This window comes from Thamnophis sirtalis, unplaced genomic scaffold, assembly GCF_051295495.1.
Source record: "Thamnophis sirtalis isolate CommonGarterSnake01/CBP01778 unplaced genomic scaffold, rThaSir2_p1.2 scaffold_1, whole genome shotgun sequence".
NCBI classification, from domain to species: domain Eukaryota; kingdom Metazoa; phylum Chordata; class Lepidosauria; order Squamata; family Natricidae; genus Thamnophis; species Thamnophis sirtalis.
In genome coordinates, this window is record NW_028261381.1 from 141,151,700 (window position 1) to 141,171,495 (window position 19,796).

General features: G+C 33.9%; 1 protein-coding gene across 8 annotated transcripts in view; it reads right to left on the minus strand.

Moving 5' to 3' along the window:
• Positions 1-1,228: 1,228 nt before the first annotated feature.
• Positions 1,229-19,796, minus strand: part of BCL11B (BCL11 transcription factor B) — a 161,178-nt gene continuing 142,610 nt past the window's right edge. For 4 of the 8 annotated variants that reach the window (XM_087726151.1, XM_014060136.2, XM_014060132.2 and 1 more), the window contains one exon: positions 1,229-13,084. In XM_087726151.1, coding sequence (XP_087582277.1) covers positions 11,073-13,084 — 2,012 coding nt within the window. In that variant the 3' untranslated portion in view covers positions 1,229-11,072. The remainder of the gene's footprint in view (positions 13,085-19,796) is intronic. The other 4 variants (XR_015698165.1, XM_014060135.2, XM_014060133.2 and 1 more) reach the window with 4 other exon arrangements.

The window sequence follows — 19,796 nt, forward strand, 5'->3', positions numbered from 1 at the left end:
ACTATCAGATTACACATCATTTGCTAATTTAGGAATAATTCTGAAACCATGTAGATAACATTATGTAAATGGCCATCTTTATTACCCTGCATTGTTTGAAAAATCTTAAACGCTTTTTATTCCCAATCATTACTGAGTATCAAAATGGGGGGAGCGGGGGAATAACCCATATTATGATCTTAATGTGAATTCTCCCTTTTTATGTAAATTAGCGATCCATGGTCTCCATATACACTGTTTTTTCTCCTCCTCACTTCTGTTTCTTCAGGTTTTGTCAAGAAGGGTAGAATCGTTTTATATAATCCTACAACCCATACAGCGTAAGGCAGCATCATTAATGGTGGAATATGTTGTTATATTTCACAACTAAAACCAGTTTCCTTACCCATAGGTAAAAGGGTATCACTGATATTTTCTTGATACCTACTTAGTCCATAATTCTCAGTAGGATTTCTTCAGTTTCCTTTCTAGAACAAGTTTTGTGTATGCACCCAAGGTATCCTCAATTTGCATATGCACAATGTTTTTTAGATTACTCTAAAGCCTATGCACATTAAAAGTTCTTCAGTGTGCTCCTGCTTATTCCCCTTTTAACTCAGAACACATTCTTTTCAGTTTCTAATATTCTTTAGACTGATCTTTCATCAAAACACAATGTTTAAGCATATTTACTTTAATGTGTAAAGTTCTCTTAACTCCTGCTGTGAACAAAGTGCCCCCTAATCAATTTAATGGTGAAGATTGTTTGTGCATACTATACATTACCATTCTCTTCATTCTACTATTGTAGATATAACTGAAAGTATAAAGCTACAAGGCTTTTATAAGGGCAGTTGGACTTTGGGCCAGGATTCAACCTAATTACATTATAGTTCCGCCTTGATTATCACATTATTGTATTAGTACACAATAATATGCACTATTTTTGTATTTGTTGGTTTTGTTTTTTCTTAGTAATGCCATTTGTCTGAGTTGAGTGACTATACAAATAAATAAAATTTGAATATGAAGTCCAAGAAACTAGACTTACTCCTTGAACAAGGAAAACAAGTACTTGATTCTCTTTGAATAACTATGACTTTGCTTTCAGATGAAAAACTTTCCTATTATCCACAAGTATATAAAGACAAAAAGGGAAATCAAAGAAGTGTTCTTACAAGTTTGAAAGTATACTTCCATATTAAATTAGTGTTCTGAGGCTGCTGTATACATGGAATTTAGCAGCATATTTTAACAACCCTACCCTCCCTCTAAAGAAATCTGGAATCTAAAACATTTTTTTAGTTAAAGAAAATGTCTTCCATATAATCCATGCTGGTTTGAACTCCTTAAAATAAGCAGTAAAGACAATATTTGGCGATCATGTCAAATGTCCAATTTATTATTTTTTATAACTTGAAACTGGAACAAACGTTGTTTTGAATGAGTGTACAAATGAAATGGTAGACACATGCTGAACTCAACAATATGACAGTAAGGGGAGAAAAGAGGCCAAAAGTCTTGTACAGAGAATAAAAGGAACAATAAATATTTTACTAAGTGATATTGAAATGACATTCTGCCATCTCAACATTTGTATCCATAATAGAAAATGTGCTCCTGTTTTTTAAATTGAGCACAAATACCAAGCAATAATAAATAGTTCCAAACTTGTTGTAAAAGACAAAACCTCCAAGAAAACAACAAAAGCTCATACAATAAGAAATAGAAAAAGGTAATAAAAATAGTTTACTTGCTGGTACAAATGCAAACAACTGAAATCAACAATACTTTGCTTTGCAATTCTAAAATACAAAGAGCACCATAAAATGAGTATGCCTCTGAAAATAAAACCTTGGACTGTGATCAGGACTAGGATGAAATGCTGAAGTCATGGCAGTGTTAAAAAAAAAGTACAACATATTTTTTTATTTTACATCTTTTTATTTAAAAAAAAGTTACTCCAGAAATGCTCTGTAAATGAATTTTAACAAGTGTGGGACAGGCTTGAAATATGGAATAATTTTGACTTAAACAAAATAAAAAAATTCAATTGTAACAGCTGAGATAACTAGGATATGCCTATCGCATTGTGCCTTGTAACACTGGAATCCTAAAAGCAGAAAAGGAGGAGCCCTGATAGTTTCACTGAATATAACCTTTGTGCTTTAGAATACCACATACTGTATTCTCAGGTATTCAAATCACAAGTGCTGGTGGTTCAGAATTGAGTTCATCTACAATGAAAAAGAGCCTACGTGACAGATCTTGAATTCAACTGATTACAGAATAAGATGAAACTAGGAACTTGGAATAAAAATTATACTCCTGAATTCTGACCAAAAATATTCCAGAAAAAATCACTGTCCATATCCCAATTAAAGAAAAGTCAAATGCATAAAATAGCAATAGCGCTTACTTATATACCACTTCATAGTGCTTTTTACAGCCCTTTCTAAGCGGTTTACAGAGTCAGCATATTGTCCCCAATAATCTGGAAGGATGGAAGGCTGAGTCAACCTTGAGCGCTGAGATTTGAACGGCCAAACTGCAGCTAGCAGTCAGCTGAAGTAACCCGCAGTACTGCACTCTAACCACTGCGTCACCTCGGCTCTATAAAATACTGTCGAATATGCCTTTAAGAACTTAAATTTATTATCTGCTATTTGAAGTTCATTAGAGATACATCCAGTGAACTGTCTTTCCACAATGGATTTTTCTTTCAGCATTATTTTATCCCTAATTTGGAAGAGATGGATCTTCTTTTCCAGACCGTAGCATTTCTTGAAGAGAGTTACATTTGGACATTTTACACTGAGAACAAGACCCTCACCTATTTGTTATTGTTGTTCACTGCCCCTAAATTTAGCGAAAAATGTTTTCAGGGATGGAAGAAATTGGGGAGAGGATAAGACTGCTGGGAAAGGAGAATTAATGAAGATCTATCTTTCCATCAGTAGCATCTCTTCACTGCAGAAAGAACATCCCATGGTCAAAAAAAAGCCCTCTGAGACATTTTAGATCTAAATCTGTGTTTTGTTTTGGTGATCAATTTCTCTCAATGGTTTTTTTTCATAATATTACCAGAATCCTCTTAGGTAAAAAGTTATCAGTAGCTTTTTCATCAGACTTCAGCAATTTCTCCCTGCATTATTCCACCCAAATAAAATAAAAGATGGAGGGGAACGATAACTTAATCAATAAAATAAGTACAGAATTTCATCCTAGTCCTTCAAATATTTGTAAAATTTATGGAATGTACAATTAGGAGTCAACAGTAGCAGCAAAGCAGACAAAAGAACATAGACTGGCAAAACCTGTACAATGGTCCCTTTCTTACAGAAAGGTGGGGGGGAAGGAGGATGTGCCTGGACTAATTTTTACTCCACTGCAATTCACAGTTGTACTCAACAGAATGCTGCTCTTTCTTCTTTTTTCCTTTTAAAATGACTTCACCTCAAAGCTGTGAAGAGAATAGGGTAGAATGTGGAAATAAACAGGTACTCTGATCCCATAAAGTCTCCAGATCAGGCCCCTCTGAAGAAGAAGGCTTTACATAGTAGAAAACCTTGTACTGTTGGGTGAGTTAGGTCTGGCACCCACAGTTGACAGAGTACTACCTTCTGTTCGATGATGAGAGAAGGACAGCATACAGACCATTTCATCCCTCAGGAGATGCAGTGCCATCTAATTCAGTATCTCTGGATACCTTAAACACACATATGTTTTATGGAACGTAGCTAGAAAGTTTACATTTGCTAGGAAAAAGTCGCCTCCCTTTGGGGTGAAGGAAATTGTGGAATGTTAAATCAAACAAGTTCTCAAAAATGAAATTTCTTCTAACAACAGACAACAGCCAACCACCTAGTTCAACAATACCTGGGAAGGCCTTGATACAAGGGGTCCAGGCAGCTTCAAAGTTATTACTGCCTTGAAGGAACAAGCAGTTTTTTTTGTAGGCCATTTCTGACAGAAAAAAATATTTATATATATATATATATATTTATATATATATACACACACACACATATATATATATACACGTGCACACAACTAAAATAGTGAACAAAAAATTTAAATGAAACAAAATTTAATACCCCTATCGCACCCTCCAATAATTAAAAATAATAATTGGTTTTTTTTTTCTTTTACCCACAGGTTGTCAAACAACCGTTGTATTTTACCCTCTTCTGTACAATAAGGTTTTGACATACATTTTTTTTTTACTATTTTATCCTGCCAAATTAAAAAAATATATTATGGCAGCCTGTTTGTTTGTTTTTATTTTTATTTCCAAATTCACTAACAAAAAAGTACATTAAATCCCTTTAAAAGGACAAGCGTACAGTTAAAAAATTACAAGTTCCAGTAAAAATACAGCAAGTGCCTACATTATATGAATCAACCAATATCAATATTCATTCCAGAAGAAGAGGGAAGGGAGAAGGTGGGGAAGGGAGGAAGAGATAAAAATAGGTACAGGTCAGAAATGTGATTTTTTTTTTTAAATCTGCAAAGCAATAACAATATTAAGCATTTTTTTCTACGTACTTTTTCTACATGGTGTAGCAGTCACCTTTTAATCCCCAAATACAAGTTTCTATACATTTTTTCTTGAAATAAAAATTCAACACCCAAGGCAGAAAAAAAAATACTAAAACTCAGACTTTACAGTTACAGTGACAAGAACAAATTTTATAGACCCACCATTTAAATTTTACTGCAACATTTTCAAGGAAAAAAGAGAAAAGTTTTTTTTTCTTTCAGGTTTTGTAAAATGCCCAGGCATTCTCCATTATTACAAATACTGGTCCACTTTTACAGTAATCAAGAAATTTTAATATATATAATATATACTAAAACCCCGTCACCAAAAGAAAACAATATACACATGGCCATTATGGCATTTTTAATAACCTATTAAGCAAACTTTGAAAAAAAAAAGATTGCTCAAACACACATACACACATTTTTTTACCCTTGTATGTATTCAATACTGTAAACGTATTTTAAGACAGAGTGCACTAAATTTAACTTTTTAAAAAATTAGCCGTTGTTCCTGAATTATTTTTCATTCAATGATAACAACTTGCAATTTGTGTCATTTGAGTTTTAATTCAGCAGTAAATCATTTCCATTCCATTTCCTAAGCAGCGTTGTCCTGAAAAAAAAGAGAAAGGCTGAGAATAATTCAGCAAATGGATGTCCGAAGTTGTGCTGGATATACATCTTCATTTGATTGGGTCTTATGGCAGTTTCATGTCCACTATCTTCAACCAGGCTTTTTTTAAAAAATGTAAATGTGGCTCTTTGTTTTTTCATCTAAAGAACATACCTTTCTTGTTCTATCTTTTCTGAAAAGTCTTTTCATTTCACAAAAATTGTTTGCATGTGTCTCAAGAGACTGAAATAGGAAGATCAGTTTTCAAGGCACTCACATCAAATTGAATGGCAGTAAAAAAACTGTCCAATAAATTATTATTAGTTTTTTATAGTGCCAGTATTGTGAATGCCATGCTTAGCAACACTGACACTTAATCTCAGATGTCCCCCTTTAATAGTTCACCCATCTCTGGGCCAAGCAAAGACAAAAATGCTGTAATTTCTTGTTTAGAAGCCACTGGTCTTCAATGCAAACAAATAAACAAAAAAAATAGCTTTAAAGTGCGGGTCAACAGAATCAAAATGTAAATTTTAGAATAATGTATACTAACTATATCAGGGGGTTTCAAATTATTACCTAGAAAGTCTTAGGCTATGAAGATTTGTATATAGATATGTGTGTTCACGTGTGTTTTGTTTTTCCTTCCGTCCAATATCAATATGTCAATTCTTGGAGACTGCCTGCAAGTTTTCTTGGCAAAGTTTCTCATAAGTGGTTTGCCATTGTCTCCTTCCTAAGGTTGAGAGAAAGTGACTAGTTGAGATAACCTAGCCGGCTTTGTGTCTAAAGCATGACTAGAACTCACAGCCTCCTGGTTTCTAGCCTGATGACTTAACCACTACATCAAAAGCACACAAACATATACAAACAGATAAAGATTGACATTTCAGCTTAGGGCATCTGTTCTGATCTGAAAAGCTAAAAGAACAGCAAAGAATTAGAGCTATAATAACTCGCAAAAAGTATTATATGTCAGGATGAAAGGATCTTTGTAAATAAGGGAAAGCATATTGTTCCAGGTCTGATCAATTAACATGTCAGTTAAAGAAATTAGGCTTTGCTCTCAGTCAAAATACTCAAGTTGAGGAGAAGAAAATGAAGAAGAGCCTCTATCTCTTCTAGCCACTGTCCATGCTTCCCTCAGAAGAACCATGGAACTAGAAACAGAAAAGCAAAGCAAGTGAATAAATACTACAATATATTTTCTTCTTCAAATCAATGTTATTTACCAAATGAAGGTTCCTAATTAAAAGGGTTTTCAATAAAATATTCAAACAGAAGTAACAATGAATTGATTAGTGACTTCAGTAATTCAAGGGAACATTTCAGCAACTCCCATTGAAAGAACCTCTATTTACCATTTACAATTTAATTGGAAAAAAATCTTTAAGATATATATATATGAAAATCTCCAATAACTATGCAATGTGTAAAAAGGGACTGAAATGTTTGTGGCAAAACAAATGTACAAAAACAATGTATCTTTTTTTTAAAAAAATGCTAAATTAAAAAATGCATAAGCCCAAAACATCTTATTTAGAATGGCAGAGTTCTTAAGAAAGTTTTAATTTCAGACATTAAGAAGAGCTTTGTATAAATTCAGAATTTATAAAGAAATTGTATTTTACATTTTGTTTTAAAGGACTCAGATCTGCAATTTCAAACTCAAGAGTTTAGTGAAATCATTTTAGTACCATTTGAAAGGCTGCAAAATTTAAAACCTTCCTGACAAATTTAATTCTTACAAGTTGTCTTAATGGCACCCACATAAAAGACTGGTTGTTGACCTATTTTGCTTACAATAACATAACTGTGCATTATATGAGAATGTTAATGAAAAAAATGCCTCATCAGTTCAGTTGGTCCTTATATAATAGTTGTTGTACCCAATATGTCTATCATTGTTGGGTATGAGCTTATTACTGGTCGAATGAAAAGGTTACTATCAGACTTAAGTTTTCTTAAGAAACATGTTGATTGAATGACCATAGCAACAATAAAAGCATTGGTATGTTTAATAAAAAGTTGCTGGCCACATAACCCAGTGCAAATATACCCGTGGGCCAATCAAAAGTTAAACTTTCACTAAATTGGAGAGCAACATCTGCCTTGTGTCCATTCCTGTTTTGAACTAGTTTAAAAACTATGAAGATTGTCTAAAGAGTTGTGTCATGTTTTTATGCAACCAGAGCAATTTTTTAAAAGAAAATGCTGTTTGCATTCTACTCTTGGGGTCTAGTATTCTTACAAGTGTTCCCATGAGTGTTTAACTGTGATGATTATGTATTGGTTTCAGCATGCCATTAGTTAGAAATCTGTACAAGCTGACTACAAATCACCAGCAATATAGGGGCCTGCCAGGTACTTGAAAATCTCTGCTTTTGTATCTCCGGCAAGCAGCCAAAACAGGAAGCTTTGGTGAACTACCATATGTGGCTGGTAGGCTGTTTCTAAGGCAACTATTAGGGTGTTGGATGTTATGCTAGTTGGTATCTGCTAAATACTGGGCAAAGTTAGGGGGACATATAATCTTACTGTTTATTCAGTTGTTCTTTTAAGTTGGCCATTTCAAAGGGAGATGAACTTTAAATATGAGCCCAATTTAAGCATTATCTTAGGAGCCTGAGTAAGACTTCAGCTGATTTCATGAGAACTCTGTAGATTTTCATGTAAATCATAGGCATTCCATGTGATGAAAATATATGTAAAGGCACCTTTCAAATCTGTTTATCGGGGTTCCAGAATCATACATTGATCCTGTCTGAACACAGCATGTTCAATAAGTGCTATGATTATATAATATGATTTTCTTCAATTAGAGAAAAAAAGTAATGAATTAAATCACATTAAGAAAAGTCATGCTGAAAAGTCCTGACTAGTCCTGCTCTTTCTTCTTACAGGGTGCAACTAGATATTGTTGGAAATTTTATTTTTAAGACATGAACCTCATAGAACCTCTTATGTTCCACAGCAACTGGTGTTTTGAAGCGTACTATCTTTGATTCAGGAAATAATGCAAGGCCATCGTGTCTAGTAGTTATGGATGAAGAAATCATACACCAAATATCTAAACCACTTGGCATAAAAGTTGGAAGGGGGGAGAAATCATTATAGTGTGTAACAGCAGATTTAATTTATACTGAATCTCACAACATTAAACTTTATCGGATAATCCTGATTCTAATAACTGAAAGAAAAGCTTCTCCACAGTAGGCATAATTTTATATGTGTTTGTTTTCTCCCAAGCTACTTGTTTTATCTAAGCTAAAAAGTCCCAGATGTAATGTTTCCTCACAAAGCAATTGCTCTTGCCCCTTGATAATTTTGTTGCCTTTCATGCACATTTTCCAGTATATTTTTTTTAAGATGCTGTGGCCAGAAACATACGCAGATATCTTAGTGTGATTATATCATGAATATAACTATTGTATATATCTTTATAAAGATATTATAGTATCCGGATATTTATTCATTTTTATTCCTTTCCTAATGATGCCTACTGTGGAGCAATTTTTGCTGTTGTTGTTTTTATAAGAACTGTACACTGCTTCAATGTTATCTTCAAGCTAACTATCACTATTTGTAAAATCAATTTATGGGTATATCTGTGCCAGCTAGACCTCATAAAAATACTTATGAAATTAGGAATTAAAAAGTACATGGTAATACACTTCTTTATTCTGAATTGCAATGACCATTCTTAATGCCCAGTTGTGCAGTTTAAAAAGAACTCTATTAGAGCTCTTTGCAATCTGTTGTTTTAACCACCTAAAATAATGAAATGTCATCAGCAAATTAACCGCTAGCTGCTCAACCCTAATTTAAATTATTTATGAATAAGTTTAAAAATACTGGTCCCAAAAACTAATCCTTGGGGAAAGGGCTAGATGATACACTTTCCATTTGTGGTTGATATGGTTTATTCCTGGGTTTTTTTCTTTATTCAGTTACTAGCATAGCATATTATGTATCAATACCTAGTTTTCCAGTGACATAGATACACTATAAAATTCTGTTTATTATCCATCTTGTTTAAAGTTCCCTTTTTTTCATTAGCAGGCATCCAATTCTTTCCATTGAAGGCTGCAAAGTGTTAAAATTGTGTGGAATTTCCTTTCCAAAGAATGTTAAAATAAACTAGAGAAAAAGGACTAACCAATTTTATAATTAAATAATATATATTTAATCAGGACAACATTTAGAAAAAGTTTGTGGTATGCTAAAAGTTTAAGATTTAGAGCCGCAGTCTTTAATTGATTAATCAGCTTTAAAAAGCATGTTCACGATCTTTAACTGGGCTTACTCTCAGAGCAATATTCTCAGTATACAGTACAATTGTACCATAAGTAAATAAAGAAACCTATGATTAATTGGGCAACTTTTTTGTTAGTCAACTAATATAATTTATAAATTGCTAATAGTAAACATCATATAAGAAAAAGCATTTTTTTTCCTATTAAAATAGGCTGTCTGTTTTAGGATAGCTAGTTAATTTGTCCAGTTTGGAATTGCCAAACACATGAAAAACACTTTGCAGAATTTTAGAAATGGATGTTTCCCACCCCAACCTGAGGATGTAAAAAAAAAAAAAAAAATGACTGGAACTTTTTGCACACAGAGTGTACACTATGTATCCCTTCACTTCACACACATGGAATGATTCCTCTAAAATGAACACCTACTGCAACATATTCTAAAACAAAAATATATCTGTTTCTTAAGAGGTTTTGTTTACTCCTAAGCAAATTTATGCAGATTTAACATGATTTGATGGTTATTTTAGTGAATGGCATAAAAATATCATTTTACTCATATTGTGTATGCATTTCTTGATGCACACATATACTCACACAAGTTTACTAATTAAACTATTCTTCAATTAAAACACTGACTAGTCTTTTGCTGCATATTGATATTGAATGGTCAGTTACTGTAAATGTACATTTTCGGGTTATCAAGTGAAAATTACCATCTGCATAATGTGTAATGTGAACAAGGATAAGTGGCATACCTGCAAAAAAAATTCAAGCTTTTCTTTCTGTTTTGCTTCCTAAGATTGGCAATGAAGTTCTCAGTAATCTAGGTTTCTCCTTACTTAATAAATTTTATAACAGAAATGGCAGAAAAGAAAATGGATAAGGCATTTAAACAAATTCCCTAACAATAATGCACAAATTTTGCTATTGCTTTTGTTATTATAGCTGCTTTTAGAAAATTTGGTGCCCATTTTTTTTAATTTCTCAAAATGCTTATTTTAGAATCTGTTAAAAATAATATTTTAAATAAAGGCCTCTATTTTAAGTGGCATTATCAGTGCTAATTTTTAAATCCAAATCCAAAAGAAAGTGCTAAAATTTTAAGATTGTTATCCGCGACACTATTTAATATTTCCTAATTCTCAAATGATTTTTTTTTCTTTTTAAAGGACAACAACAACAAAAACATAAAATGTTGGCTTCTTCACAAGAAATTACACATACTCAGCGTAAGATTCAACAAAGCAGCGGCCCTCTAAAATTATAATTTAAATTGATATGCATCTCCCCTTGTAATGCAAAGAATCTCAGGTTACTATTGGGGAAAACTAAAATGGAATACCCAACAAAATTTAAAAAAAAATCTAAAATAAAAAAGTATTAAAAAAGTACCTGCACATGCCAAAACATAAACAAAAAACCCAATAAATACAGAAATTATTGCACAGTTAAAAGGCTTCACAATTTTTACTGCCTTAACCAATCCTCAGGTTTAATAGAACTTTGTAGACACAGGTTATATTTAAGTGCCAAATTCTGGCACCTGCCATAGTTACACTAAGATATGTTTATGGAGGCAAGTTAGGTCAGCTTTTCTCAATTGGTAATAGTTAAACTGTACAATTTAAATGTTACCTAGACCCCTGCTTTTAACCCAGTTGGGGGTGGGGGGCTTAACTTCTTTCTGCCTGCTCAATTTTTACATCATTTGTCAGCAAGTGTTCGCCATGCCACTTTTTCATGTGTTTCTCCAGGGTGCTGTAAACACTGAAGGGCATCTGGCAAATGTCGCAGCGGTAGACCTCCTTCCCTAGCTGGCCATGCGTTTTCATATGACGTGTCAGCTTACTGCTCTGGGCACATGCATAGTTGCAGAGCTCACATTTGTAAGGCCGCTCTCCTGTGTGGCTCCGGCGATGCACCGTTAAGTTACTGCAGTTCTTAAAGACCTTGCCACAGTATTCACACGTGTCACTCCGCCGTCCTTCCTTTGAACTGGGTCGACCGGGACCTGGTCCGCTGATATGAGGGGTGCTGCCTCCGCTTGCTGTCCCACTGCGCCCTGAGAGACCACCATCCAGCATATCACCTGGTGGAGTAGAGAAACGCAGGCTTCCGTTCTCTGAGGAATGCTCAGAAGAAGTTGCAAAGGGGGATTGTCGAGAGTCTGTGAATCCTAGAAATGGATCCTTCATGAAGTGCCTTGATGCTGCGTATCCTACCAGCCACTGAGAGTAAACATTTTCAGAAGGTATTATTGTTGCTGGTGGCAAGTCCAAATCTTTTTCTATCTTTATTCTTTTGGAGGAATTGTTTAAATTGGGGCTTGTGATAGGGGTGGGCTTGCGAGGGAATAGCCCTGGGAAGGGTTCACCTGGCCCAAAGTTTCTCCCATTCACTGTCCCTTCCTCAGTGCGGTCAAGTTCTCCAGCAACTGAATCTTCATCACCTGTGTCTCTCTGGCAAAGGTCTCGAGGGCAGAGATCTCGCTGATCTGAAGACCTTTTCATGAAGCCACCTCTTTTCTGCTTTTCAGCCAGCATGTCACTGTATTGCTGGATGGTACCGAGGCTTACATTCTCTATCACTTTTCCTAGGACAAGGGATTTTTCATCTGGCAGAGATTTGGAACCATTCTCTCGGTTACGGCTTAGTTCTGAATCCATGCTAAAGCTTGACTCAGGTCGACTTTCATTTTCAAGCTCCTCTTCCTCCTCCTCTTCCTCCTCCTCTTCTTCATTGTCATGGCCTAAAGAAGGATCACTCTCATTCCTGAAATCTGCCTCACTTGACTTTAGTCCCTCTCCAGTAAGTTCACTTGTACCAGGCTCTGGGGAACTTGTTGCAGATAATCCATCATCGGACCTCCCTGTCATGGATCCAGCTTTGTGCATATGTGTTTTCATATGGCGTTTTAATTTGCTGGCTTGGGAACAAGCATGGTCACAGAGTTGGCATTTATAGGGCTTTTCTCCTGTGTGACTGCGCCGGTGGACAATGAGATTGCTCTGAAACTTGAAGGTTTTTCCACAAAATTCACATGACTTACTCTTTGCCTGAGGCTGAGGAGGCGTAGTGCTGCTTGGAGGCATTGGTGGCAATGGAGGGGTGTTCAGAAAAGGAGATTTAGGGCTTGGCTGGAAAGGATTCAATAAGCGATGCATAGGGTTGCTGCGACTAGGCGAGACTGGTGGTGGAGTGGCATTGTTTCCTGCCAGTTCTCGAAGCCTTCTGGAGAAATCCATCGCTGGCGACTCAATTGCCATGGGGTTTAAACGCATGACTCTGTCAAAGGCACTAGGATGCTGGGCAACTAACCCCATTTCTTCGGCACTAAGGCGATGTGGATCCAGATGATGACGAGGTGGCGGACTGAAGAGGGGAGGTGTATTAGGAAGCCGACCTTCACCAAAGCCAGGATGATCACGCAGGATGGGACCTGTCATTCGCAAGAGACTAAAAGGGTTATTGTCGCCTAGGAAATTCATCAGCGGGGACTGTGCAACAGTCTCGGGTCCCAGAGGAGGAGGGATGGTGATGCGTGGAGTAAGGGAGCTGTTTGAAGGGCTAGTTTCCAAGTAGATGCGGAATCCATGTGTATTCTGGGCATGCTGAAGCAAGAACCAAGCGCTATTAAAAGGGTGCTTGCATGTTGTGCAAATATAGCTTGAAGGCTCATCTTTACCTGTTGAGAAAAAGTGACAGAGAAAAAGGGAGAATAATTAGAAAAGTAACCCCGAGAACTGTAAATAAACTTTCCCCCCAACACTTGCAATGTAATCATATTTAATAAAGAGGAGGCATCTGTTCTTGTTTAACATAACCTGTACATGCCTGAAATCCATCTTCATCCTAAACTCAGTCCTAGCTTATAGCATAGAAGTTCTTTAAAGTTTTAATACAAGCTTAGAAGAAACCAACTTACACTTCTCCATATTCCAATCCAAGGTTATATACATTTAGCATCCAGTGAAAATTGAATACTAGAATCATGTCTAAATCTGAAAAATTAATCTTGTGTACAAATCATTCCATCAATCCCTTTATCCAAAGCTTTAAACATGCTGATGTTTAAGCTACTATAATAATTGAATGGTAATAGTTATTAGAACTGCATTTGAATTGTGTTTAATGGAACAATCATATCCATTATTTAATAGGAAAAGGTCAGCAATTTATTTGCTTTTCTAAAATATCCTTCTTTTTCCTTGAAATATCCAGAATACAGGTTTGAAAGTTCCTAGAAAGTTTTATCAAAGGCAACCTGTAACTCAACATTCATGATTTTACAAAGTATAAAATGGAATACTGGACATACAGGGCAGATTTGTTATCATTATTTAAAATGTGAATTCCTCCATTGTGAAATACTAATTCAGATAAATTCCTAGGTATTCCACTGATTTTTTCAAAGCAGCTGTTTTATGCAGGAAAAAAAAATATTTTCTAATTCTGTTTTTTTTTTATTCTCAGCAACAACCAACAGAAGTGATAGATCAGGAGAATATCATATTTCTTTCCCCCCTGACTTCTGCTTTACTAGAAGATAATGCATACACACCATAAAAAAGAAACATGGCAACATGATCAGACATACTAACTGCTGATGGTACATGAGCCCTGACATTTAATTATTTTGATCATGGGTACTTGCCCTGAATATGACAAGACAGAATAAATGAATGTGAGCCAGTTCATGAATGAAACAGCAAACTGTCTTACTCTCATATACAAGCTGGGAACTAATCAGTAAGTAAACCAGACAATTTAATCACACAGATGCCACTATTTCCCAAAGTGTTAGCTATATTAAGAATTAAGGTATACTAAGAAATCACAAATGGGTGGAGGGATATTCATGCCTTGAGAATATAATACTTTCATTCTCCCCTTTCCCTCCCCAATTTTAATAGCGGGCAAATGGCCATAGAAATGCTGGTATTTCCAAATGTATCTTAGGGCTTTGGAACAATATGAATTTTAACTATAGCTTTCTAGAAGCAATTAATATTATTGTTATAGTCCAAAATGTAAGAAAGGCCTCTTAATCCTAGCAATTGAGGCATTTGAAAGAGAGAAGGTGTTTTATGCCAATTCTGAGGTTGATTCAACAGTCAGTGCTCCTATTATTATTACTACTCAGAGTTAAATATTTCTTTCTTCAAAGTATATATGAAAAAAAGTCTAGACCATTAATGCTTCTTAAAAACACAATGGTAGCATAAAAAGTGACAGAAATCACAGAGGTATGTTAAAATTTATAGTATATTCGGTCAAAAAGATGTTTTAACAATACATTTTGCCTCAGCTTACCCATGAATGGATTTTAACAAACCCTTTTTTGAAATATGATCTAACAGCAAATCAAGTACACAATCTTACAAAGCAACGTGGCTTCAAAAGAATGTTCCGCTTCCTTAAACTGATTTTATACAGCTAATTATTTTTTATTTATCAATAATAATTTATACCACTTCCCATGCAAATATGACTTGAAGCAATTTACAAATAAAAATTATACAATAAACTAAAGCACTATAAAATCATCTTAATTAAAATTGAGGTGTGAGAAAGCAGAAACCCTGAATGAAATGAAACTCTTCAATTGGCACCTAGAAATGTTGGCTGAATACTTGTGGCCGAATGAGTCTTCCATTTTTAAAATCATCAAAATAATTTACTACCGGATACAAGGCATATTCCTGCAAAATAGCTGTCATATTGTTTGGAATTAAAAGACTAAGACCGATTCAATCAAAATAGTTTCAAAATGGCAATTTTTTAGCCACTGGCATTTGTTTCCTGCAGGTAAAGTTTTTTTTTAAAGCATATACTGTACATTAAAAATTCACCTTTTTGAAATGCAAAAGTTTCACTTCTGCTTCCCTTTCAAACCCCACTTATTAATGTGTGTCCGACATAAAGATATTGATATGAACATCTAATGTTGATAAAAATAGACCTTCATTCTTTTCATTTCCAAGGCCCTAAATGTTTTTGTTCAGCAGCCCCTGTTCACAATGCTAAGAGACTGAGTGGGGCTCCCCAACTACCAAGATTCTGACAGATTCATTTTCAGGGGTTTTTTTTCCCCTTCTTTTTCTGTCTGCTTCACTTTTCACAACCCTCAAAGGCTCTCCTTAGATTTTCCCTTTATTTTATATGAAGTTCTATTTTAAATAAATAAATAAATGGATAAATAAAACCTTCATTTCCATATTATCACTTCATGGTTATCTTGCCTCAAAATCGCCTTGAGCAGTGTAAATGCTCACTTTTAAGAGCAGAACAATGTCAAAAACTCTTTGAAGATCCTCTTTGAATATTTTTATATGCTAAAACTTGCCAAGTATTTTTAAAATGCTCAGATGGTCAGATAGTGCTGTAAAGTGATTGCTATATAGTTGAGGCACAATGCCTGCTTTGGAAAAAAAATGTGCCGTAAGGTTAGTTTCAATGTGTATCTAAGTTGTCTAGCTTGGCTTTGCATATTATACGTAAGTGGGAAAAAGACATTTCAGTCAATTACATTCTTTATTGTCACTAAGGGTGAAATAAATGTTATGGTGTGGAGGGCAATGTTCTATTCAGTTGGTCTAAAAGGAGTATTCTATTCTTTTGCTCCATTTATCTATTTTCCTAACATTTCACACTTAGCATTCTGGGTCCACTGCATACGATCAATATTGCTAACCCTAAGGTGCCCATTTCTCCACATTTGGTGTTCCTGGAAGACTGATACTTTCCTCTTGTATACCAATGGTACTCTACTACATAAGGTTTTATATTGTGAGCAGAGGTGTGCTTTTTGAATATATGATATTTTGTGTAAGTTGAGTAATGTATAATGTTCCCATTATACATTACTCAACTTCTAGCATATGGCCATAAGAAAAATGCAGCCCTCCCCGACATGTTAAACTTGAAGAAAATTCAATTTATACTTCTTTCTGCTTCCTTGCTTTGTTCAAGCTTATTTCTTTTTTATTGCTATTACTTTTACAATAAATCTGTTTAAATAATGAACAACATCATCATTATAATTCACAAATAAATTAATCCCTTTGTAATTTCCATCTGTATTCAGACTGTGAAAACTGCAGTTCTCCCCCTACAAGTAGACTATAATAATATTACAGTAACTTTAGTAATAATACTACTTGTATTTTGCAATGCATAATAAAGAACCGTATATTTACAAGTGACTACAAAGTAACACAATCGTGTATGAAGTGCTATGCAGGACTGATATTACAAATCCTAAACTTACTGTTGATATTATTTTGATTCAGAATTTGGTTACAACAGCAAGCAGGGCTAAACAGGAGGAACATGAGATATATTATCTCATATTTAATCAGCAATACTCTGAAGGTCATTTTCAAGAAAGGTTAGAGTTCCAATATAATTCTGCAAAATGGACAACTAGGAAATTACAAATGGAAGGTTAGATTAAACCCTCTAGACTGGAGGATGAATCCAGAGGATGGACTGTGCTTATCAATTTGATTGTCAAAAACAATGGATACTATTTTTCATTTTTTAACTTTAATTATTATATTTAAGATTTTTGACTACTATGAATCAGATTTCTACAGAATTGGAATTTTGATTTATTGATAAAAATATTTGTTTATGTATATTTTATAAATATGTATCTTTTTCAGGAAAAAAAACAGGACATTAAACTAATTGCTTAGGATGATAATGCCACACTGATTCAAAAGATGTAGTCTTGTGCTATTATGATATGCTTTTGAATAAAACTTGTTAGATTTATATCACTCCATTCCTCCAGAAGCTTAAGGTGGGCTACACAGCAGCCTCTCCTTCAGTTTTTTCCCTTAACAATCCTGTTATATAAATTGGATTAAAAGAGAATAAGCTTCCATGGCAGTCTGATCTTGAACTGGGGACCCCTTAATGACTACACCATACTGGTTATCATAAGCTAATTATCTCAAGATGCATTAGTTTTGCAGATGATCATATTATTTTGAATTACATTCTAGCAGTATTAAAACATAAGAACAAAGGAAATAGTTATTGTGTGCACTTAGCTTTGAACGAAGTTCTCTGTCCCCACACAATTTACCTCTTCTCATTTTTAAACTAGCATTCTATTAACAGCAGTATCAATGATAAGATTATTTACAAACTAGATAAACTATTCTATATTTTATTATTTCACATTTTTATTTCTTAGACAAACTTACTTAAATTAAACAAATTAACTGTATAGTATATGAACATATGTGCTATATTACAGAATAATGTATGACTATTCATTTTCTTCTTTGCAAAAATAAGAAAAATAATTTTAAAATGAAATACTTTAATTTCTATCTTATGCAACCCTTTTTGGTGTTTGGGAGGCAGGGAGCTGCTAATTCTTGCTTTGTTCTGATTTAAGTCCTTGGAAGTCATTGTTTTATTCTAGTTCAACCTGTCTCCATTTCTCTAAATCAAACTCTTGCAGACAAACTCTTGCAGACAAAGATCTGTTTATATTAAAGATAAAAAAGTTGGGGAGTTTAGTTCCTGGTGGCTATGTTTATTAATACTAATTGTTTTACTGGATTAACATAAACAAGCAAGCAATATGGCTTCAAACTCAATTCGAACTATGTGGCTATTGTTTCTCTTAAGGGTTAAGTTTTATTTAAATCTATGGTTCTTTAAAATGAACATAATGTAAGATTTAACATAACATGTATTAAAATTATTACTAATTACAGTATGTATTTGGATTCTAAATCAGATCTCGCTACGTTTTTGATTCAATAGATGGAAGGTCTCCTGGACAAGAAAGTAGTGTATCAACATTGTGAATATTCTTCAACTATTTGCAACAAAAGAGCTGGCTATGACCAAGCATTAGGATGCAATATATAGAAAAAGCAACAACCATGTAGAATTACCTGATCTATTTCCAAATGTAAAGGCTTAAACAGGAATTTGCTTTCATTTGCTTATGTTTCATAAAAATAAAACACAGTAGTTAACATATTTCTACCAAGGTATATAAGCTAATTATAACAGAAAGGATAATGTAGCAAAACAGTGCTTTCAATTATAGCATTTTAATTCAATAATAATTGAATTAAAAGTGTAGTTTCATTTGCTTTAAAATTTTAAAACAGGAATCAATAGAATTTTAAAACAGGAATCAGTAGAATTGTGTCTATCTACCTTTTCAAATTTGTAAGATTTCCTGTTTTAGCATTTTTTAAATCAGAGATACGCTAAAATTGTTGGAAATAAATAAAAAATAATCTAGTTACAAGTACATTTGAATTTAGAGTGTGTAATCTGTATGCATGTCTGAAAGAACCATACCACAAAAAACCTTAACTTTTAAGAAAACATTGAAAGGTTCCTTTTAGAAATCAGCATCAAATATCATAAAAATAGAGGTTGTAATGCTACTTCAGTTCAGCTTTAGAAACTTTGGAAAATAACAATTTGCAAGGTTTTAAAACAAGCACATGTTTCAAAAGCAAACATGTTTCCACTTCCTCTATTGCCTTCACTTTTTTTATTCATATAGCAAACTATATGAATAACTTCTTTATTTAAGGGTTGTTTTGGGATTGTTGTTGTTGTTGTTGTTGTTGTGGTATTTTAATGCTCCCAATAAAAGTAGTGTGAATGTTCAATTAAACCACACCTTTAATTCAATTATTATTGAATTAAAATGCTATAATTGAAAGCACTGTTTTAAAAAGCCTTCTCATAGGCTCAGGTTTTTTTAAAAAAAGGGAGTAATGGTGAAAAGCCTTTGGTTTTGTTTCTCAATGAACATATATATAGAACTGCAAACATATCCAATTAGTTATTAAATGGATAATATACTCATTAGTTTTACACTATAAAATGGACAAATGTAGACTTCACTGATTTGAAGTTTTGCCAGAAAAAAAACATACCTGATCACCCATGTTATTCAGGAAGGAATGACACAATCATATGTAATAACTAATGAGTCTGTTTTGTGCAATAATTTGTGGTTATCTTAGGCTGTCACTTGGATAAACAAGAGACTCTTTCTCTTTCTTTCTAAATCTGCTACTGTTATCCTGCCAACCAAATCATTTCATGATTCAAACATGGCCATGTGAAAGCAGTCTTGGAGATTCACTTCATTATAGTACAATGACTCCATCAAACAACAATTTTAACAAACAAATTTATTTATTTATTTAATTTTTATATTACCCATATGCCCTATAAGATGACTCTGGGTATTGCATCAATGAATTTACCTAAATCAATGTGGAAGAACTTGAATTTAAAAGGCATTTCCTTCACTTACATGCTTCCATCACCTATAAAAACTGTTCTGTAGGCATATTAATATTAATATGCCTGCAGAATATTAATATCTAATTTTTAAT